Here is a 7,123-nt window from a genome sequence, read left to right as displayed (position 1 = left end):
ATTGTTTTAGATGGGAAACATTAGGATATATATATATATAGTACTTATTAATTAGAATATTATTAATAAGAATAAAATATTTTTTTAGTTGAATAAAATATTATTAATTAGAATATTAATTTTTAATATTATTATTATTTTAAAAATTAAATTATTTATGATATTTTATGTAAAAATTAAAAAAAAATTATAATGATGTTCGTATTTTTTTTTTTTTTTTAAGTAATGAGAAAATATTTTAACAAAAACGCAAATAAAAAATAATAAGAAATTAAAGAAGTCGTCGCCGCAGATATATGTACAAGGTATTCAGACTATCTGCTGACATCACATTGGACACAAATGACCGTAGACTGACGCTGCTTTTCTTCCCTTTGCTTTTCCTCCGTCTATATATATCTCTTTGCTTTCTGCAATATATTTCAAGCAAACTCTCCCTCTTCTTTGCTCTCTCACCACATTTCTCTGTCTCTCTCTCTCTGTTTCCTGCAAAAATGGAATACAAGGGCCAAAAACCCATAACACCACCGATCACTGTTCCCACTCCATTCTCCAGCTCTCCATCCTCTTCTAGTATTTCACCTTCCCAATTCTCTCCAAGTTTGTCTTCACCTTCTAAATATTCTCCAAATTTTCCTTCGCCTTCTTCTCCTCCTACTCTTTCTCCCTCTCCTCTCCCCAATATTGTTCTTAGCCCATGTGCTGCCTGCAAGATCCTTCGCCGCCGCTGCGGGGAGAAATGTGTTTTAGCTCCGTACTTTCCTCCAACTCATCCACTCAAGTTCACTATTGCTCACAGGGTTTTTGGAGCAAGCAACATCATCAAGTTTTTGCAGGTTTTTGGTTATGTTGATCTGTATTTTCCTTTTAAACAATTACATATCTTAAAGATTTAAAAATTCACTCGAATTGAGTTATTTTAGTTTTAACGTTACATTATACCTCATGGATTAATTTGGTCTGTGAAAAATGAGTCGGAACGGCCTAGATAGTACCCTCTGAGTCCCCCCTCCCCCACATAAAGTAAGGTAAGCTGAGTAGCTTTTATATCTGAAAATATATATGGCTGGTTCTCTTTGAATCTCCATTAAGTGGGTCTTTTCAGCTTCTCTAAATAAAGCAAATTAACTAAAAGCATGCTTCCATCTCATAACAATCATGGAGTTGAATTGGGTGATCGCTTTAATTTTGGCGCTTGGATAATGGCCACTCATATATATGCAACCTTTAAAAAGTTGAGGCAACAATAAATAAATAAATATATATATATATTTATATATATATAACTTGTAGATCAGAGGGGTCAAAGTTAGGTAACAAAGCAATGATTTTTTGTGCTCCTTCAGACAATCATATTATATATTTATATAATATATATATATATATATATATATTATTAACTTTCATGGTTAGATTCTTCCAACTCACAAACAATTAAATTCGCAAAAACTTCTCAGGAACTTCCGGAATATCAAAGAGCAGATGCAGTGAGCAGCATGGTTTATGAAGCAAATGCCAGGATTCGAGACCCAGTTTACGGTTGTGCTGGTGCGATTTGTCAACTTCAAAACCAAGTGAGCGAGCTGCAAGCACAATTGGCCAAGGCGCAAGCTGAGCTCGTCAACATGCAATGCCAGCAAGCCAATTTGGTTGCCTTTATTTGCATGGAAATGTCGACACAACCTAATCATCAGGAAGAGTACATGAGCGTTCAGCAATTACAACCTTACGCCGACACGAGTTGTTTTTCATCGGACGACAACAATTTGGGCTCGGCTTGGGAACCTCTTTGGACATGAACAACAGGCCGCCAGAGAATTAATCAACTTTTATTTGACTGCCAAGTATCGGGATAAGATCATGATGAGGAATATACGAGAGGATTTGCAATAAATTAATTTATTATATATATGGTATACATGATCAGTTCGATGTTGTTTCTGTAGTCATAATTCATGCATGTTGACAAGCGATGAAATCATTTACCTGCGCTGCTAGTGTGTATATATATATATATATATATATATATATATATGTATAAAAGAAACGTCGCACCAATTAGTAAAAAAGGGCCACTTTGCAAGGTCACGTACGTCGAGCTCCTAGCTAATAGGTCTGCTAATTCTCGAGTCAAATTAAGACCAAACTTTATCTTCTGAAATGGATCATATTTAAGAGCTATAGAGTTCCTTGTCAAACCAGTTCTTGACCAATTTCTTCTTCTAGACTGTCCCTCTCTTTAATTAATTTGAGACTGGCACTTTTGTGAGCAATAGACTGATTAGTACTGGTATATATATGTACGTATATACCGACATTTGAGGATGATGATCAGATGGTAGTTTAAAGGTAGCTACACATCGAAGAAAAATTTGCACTTGCAGATATTGATATATATACTAAAAAAGATCGTATGCAAATTTCAAAGTCACGCAGCTAAAATTGAACTTCCAAAAAAAAAAACTTATAAATTTAAAAGTTGAAAGTATATTGGCATGATCACTAAAATAGTCCGGAAATTAAGTGAAAAAAAAAAATATATATATATATATATATATATAGAAATTAATGCCCATTGTGTTGATGATCTGTTATGACTTTTGAGAGCATGCAACGCATTTGTTTTGGCTCATAATGGAAGGGCATGGATGCCCAGAATTAAAACGCGTTTTAATTAAGCTGATGACCTATCGTTTTGCTGCTTGCTCGATCGGCCTATCTCTATCATTTGAAGTTTCCCCGGCCTAGCTAATGTGTTAATCAGGACACCTCATCACATTTTTAGATCGAGCGAGCTAGCATTGAGAGATCATGACAAATCTCAATCGATAAAGATTGATCATGGAACCCATCAAATCAACCACGTACGTACAAGAAATATTATTGAAGTTAATTGATGGGATTTTAACATCGTGTCGACCCGGCCAATAATAATTAGTTGGTAATTAATTAATTGATTTTTCTAATGAAATTTGACCGATATATACATACTTTTTACAATAATTAATTTTGATCATTAATACATCATGTCCTCATAATTAATTAGTGTTTTAAATTGATATAAGTTTTAACAGCTAGAGGTACGTAGGTGCATGTGGCCCAGCTTGGGTCTCCAGATGGATGATCCCCTTTATCACATTCGCCAAAAGATTGGCATATTCAAATCTCAAGGTCAAATATGTTGTTAACCACTTCAGCTATTTTGTTTCCCACTACCAAACTTTTTAATTTTATATATTAATACTCATTATATTAATCATTAGGACTAATATATTTATAATTTATTTATATACATGATGGGGAAATCACGTGATCAATATCATCATGAGCAAGTCGCATGCATGCCATGCATGGAGCTTAATTTAAAACGGAATTAATGCTAGCTACATCAGAAAATGATCATCAGATTGTGATCATAGCTAGGGATATATAAAGTATAATTTCAAATATTAAAATAGTCTAATGCATAGGAGTGAAATTACTATTTATTTATGTTCATTATTTATTATGAAATTTAAATTATATTAAAAATTTTAATTAATTAGATAGTTTTTTCCTCTTAAAAATGTTCAGTAAGACTTTATCTTTTATTTAATGATGAAACATTAGTATTTTATAAATTTAATTTAATTTTAAGTGTATGATATAATATTTATATTTTAATTATTTATTTTATGTTAGTTTAAATCAATATTTAAACTTCTACCGATAGATTAAATTTAAAAATTTAAGATGAATGGTTGAGATTTAAAACCCAAAGTTTATGTATGATATGTTATTTATATTTTAATTATTTTAATTTTAAATTAGTTTAAATCAGAGTTTTAATAAGAGAAATTATTTATATACAAATTTTAACAAGAGAAATTATTTATTATAGTGATAAATATTACAGTCTTATAATTATATCTCTAAATTTTAACAAGAGAAATTATTTATATAATTTTAAAGTGTGTAAAATATGCACAATATCTTTAAAAAAATTTGGTATATTTGAGATCCACTTTAAAGAATCTACTTTTTACATAATAGTGATAAATATTTTAATGATTTTATTTTATTTTTATATATAATAGTGATAAATATTATAATGATTTTATTTTTTATTTATATATAATAGTGATAAATATTATAGTATTTTTTTTCCTCACTTTCTTTCTCTCTCCTCTGGCCCGATTCTATTCATCATTACCACGCATCACACTTGATAATTTTTTTTTTATACTAAATAAATTATTCTATTCTTCATTCATACGTCATACATTTAGCAAGAAAAAAAGATAAAGAAAAAGTAAAATAAAAAATTATATATAGTGTGTGGTGTGTGGTATAAGGAATATGAAAATATGAATAAAATAAAAAGATAAAAAGTTGTTGTTTTTATATTGATCCATTACATTTAACGATATATGATTTTAACAACTCAAGTCAAGCCACCTTTAAAATTATATTCTAAAACAACTAATCAATATTATAATTAAAATATCTTAGAAAAAAACCTAAAGAATTATTGTCTTACAGTCTACTTGGAAACAAAATATGTTATAATTTATGTTATACAAACAAGTTTAAGCTTTGTTCATAAGTTAATTTTAACAAAATATATTTTTACATTCTTATAATTGTATTTCTAAATTTTAACAAAAGAAATTACTTTTATAATTTTAAAGTGTGTAACTTCTGCACAATATCTTTAAAAAAATTTAGTATATTTCAGATCCATCTTAAAGAATATATTTTTTACATAATACTAATAAATATTTTAGTGATTTTATTCAATTTTATATATAATGGTGATAAATATTATAGTGATTTTATTTTTTATTTATATATAATAATGATAAATATTATAGTGATTTTATTAATTTTTTTTCCTCACTCTCTCACTCTCTCTCTCTCTCTCTCTCTCTCTCTCTCTCTCTCTCTCTCTCTCCTCTGGCCCGATTATTGCCTACGGCCCATTCTCCTTCAACCCAGCCCGGCGCTGCTATGCGCCGACCAGCCTCACCGCCACCATCGGGAGTCCCCCTCACGCCGACTACCAACCCAGCCATCGTCGATATCCCCCACGCGTGACCTCTCTCTCCCTCGCGGTAACCCAACCGAAATAGGTTTCTCCCATTTGTGTCAACGTGCGCCTCCGTACACGGCCACCCAGCCTCACGACCACCACCAGGGACTCTCCCTCACGCCGGCGACCAAGGTAGCAACAACGGATGTCCGCCACGCGCGGCTGGCTCTCTCCCGCGGAAACCCAACCGAAATGGGTTTCACCCACACTTCCGCAGCCGTACGCGGCCACCCAGGCCACCGCACCTCCACCACCTCACACCAGCGACAACCTCTAGCAGACCCAGCCACCACAAACCTCACTTTCTCTCTCCGTCGCACACTGTCATTCGCACGCACTAACCCATTTCTCCAACTCTCTCTCTGTCTCTTCAAATTAAAAAGAAACAAAACAAACATGCAAGAAAAAAAAAAAAAGCCCTTTTTATTGTTCATATTACTATTCATATCAACATAACCTCTTTTAAGATATAGGAAGATATATATATATATATATATATATTGTTATTATAATTTCAAACCTTTTTTTAGAACCCTGAGATCATATATAAACATATCATGCACTTTAATTAATTAACAAATATTTGAGGTTAAACAAAACATAAAATTTATAATCTTAATTATGAGAAGATCAATGTTATTATAAATTTCTAAATCGCATCTTAGCATGAATTCAATTAAGTAATACTCGACATGATGTGTTAATCAATTTAATTCCCTTCTTATAAATTCATAAAAATTGATGGGGGAATCTCTAGATCTTCTTCTATCAATTATCGGTTGAAGTTTCATCGATCCTTGATCTTGAACGACATTTCATAATTAATCTGCTGGTAGGTCGATGTGAAATATTTTATATATATACATGGACCATGCGATCGAATCTGAAGATCAGTTATATTCCCGGCTAAAGGAACTGCTGTTCTAACAAACGTCTGGCCCATCAAGAGTATCCTTTGTCACATCCCTCCAAAAAGTGACGTTGAAAAGTGAAAACTCAAAGGTCAAATTCTAAATTGTAAATCACTCCAACCGTTTTGTTTCCTCCCGATTAATTATTATCATAACCTGCACATGCATTTATATATTTTACGTCGATCCAGTGGCTGCTTAATTAATTTAACTTATAAATAAATAGTTTCAAGATCACTTATAATTAATCCCCCAAAAAATAAGAAACTCCTTTAAATAAAAACACATGTATTTCACTACAACAAAAGTGATTTTTTAGGATGAAAATTTTTGTCTCAAAAAATTGCGATTTCATTCCAAACTATTTCTTGAAATGAAAGAAAATCATTACAAACTCGTTCCAATAACAGTATCTCAAAAGATATGTTAGGACAAATATATCAATTTCATCACAAAAAATAACTTTTGAGATGAACTTGAGCAAAACCGTTCGATTTTGTTCGAACAGAATATTTTTTTTGAGACGATTGAATTTCATCCCATAATCACGTTTGAATGGTACTACAAACTTGACGTTCAAATGCCAAATTATGTATTAAGGGTATGCAGCTAGGGGGGGCTCCCATATTAGATTTTATGCATGTGATTCACAACTATACATTAAGAGATCTGCTGCTTTTCGACGAGCAAAGTCTGAAACGCGCCCCGCCATCAGCCTCCCAAGGTGCCGATCTTCAAGACGGCAGAAGAAATTTGCCCATTCGAGTGGAGCATAAACCTCACGCGCGGTCTATACTGTGAGCGAGTTTCACTCATCGCCACGCCTCGGAAGCTTTCTGCCGCCACACGCGACACCTTCAGGATCAGCGAAGTCGGATCTTCCCATTCCGTCCTTTCAACCCTCTCCAGGTGTGGCGCGTGTATTGCACGCGCCGCCACAGCCAGTGGTTGCCCCTGGCTGGCGATTCGTCTCAGATTTTGGTTGCTACATTATGTTCTCACTTTTTCTAACCGATGATCAAGTAAAAGTAGATGTGATGGTTCCTTCCAGCCAGTCCAAACCAACACATTGCAACACACCCATTTGTACTGTGGCTTCTAGCTGCAGGTTAATAGTCTGTTTATCAGACTATTCAAAAAC

At 32.9% G+C, this 7,123-nt stretch overlaps 1 protein-coding gene across 1 annotated transcript; it reads left to right on the top strand.

The window, feature by feature from the left end:
- Positions 1-430: 430 nt before the first annotated feature.
- Positions 431-1,952, top strand: LOC109020686 (LOB domain-containing protein 1-like). The gene is made up of 2 exons (XM_019003204.2): positions 431-836; positions 1,458-1,952. Exons 1-2 carry the CDS (start codon positions 495-497, stop codon positions 1,797-1,799), a joined length of 684 nt encoding a protein of 227 aa, XP_018858749.1. The 5' UTR covers positions 431-494; the 3' UTR covers positions 1,800-1,952.
- Positions 1,953-7,123: the final 5,171 nt, after the last annotated feature.

Source organism: Juglans regia, chromosome 7 (genome assembly GCF_001411555.2).
Source record: "Juglans regia cultivar Chandler chromosome 7, Walnut 2.0, whole genome shotgun sequence".
Classification (NCBI taxonomy): Eukaryota; Viridiplantae; Streptophyta; class Magnoliopsida; order Fagales; family Juglandaceae; genus Juglans; species Juglans regia.
Note: the sequence above shows the minus strand (reverse complement) of the source record. Positions and strands in the feature narration are given on the sequence as shown.

Bases quoted from the DNA above. Each gene is read 5' to 3' on its own strand.
- LOC109020686 (XM_019003204.2), top strand. From the start codon at position 495: ATGGAATACAAGGGCCAAAAACCCATAACACCACCGATCACTGTTCCC. The intron at 837-1,457 runs GTTTTTGGTTAT...AAAACTTCTCAG, and splicing joins ACATCATCAAGTTTTTGCAG to GAACTTCCGGAATATCAAAG.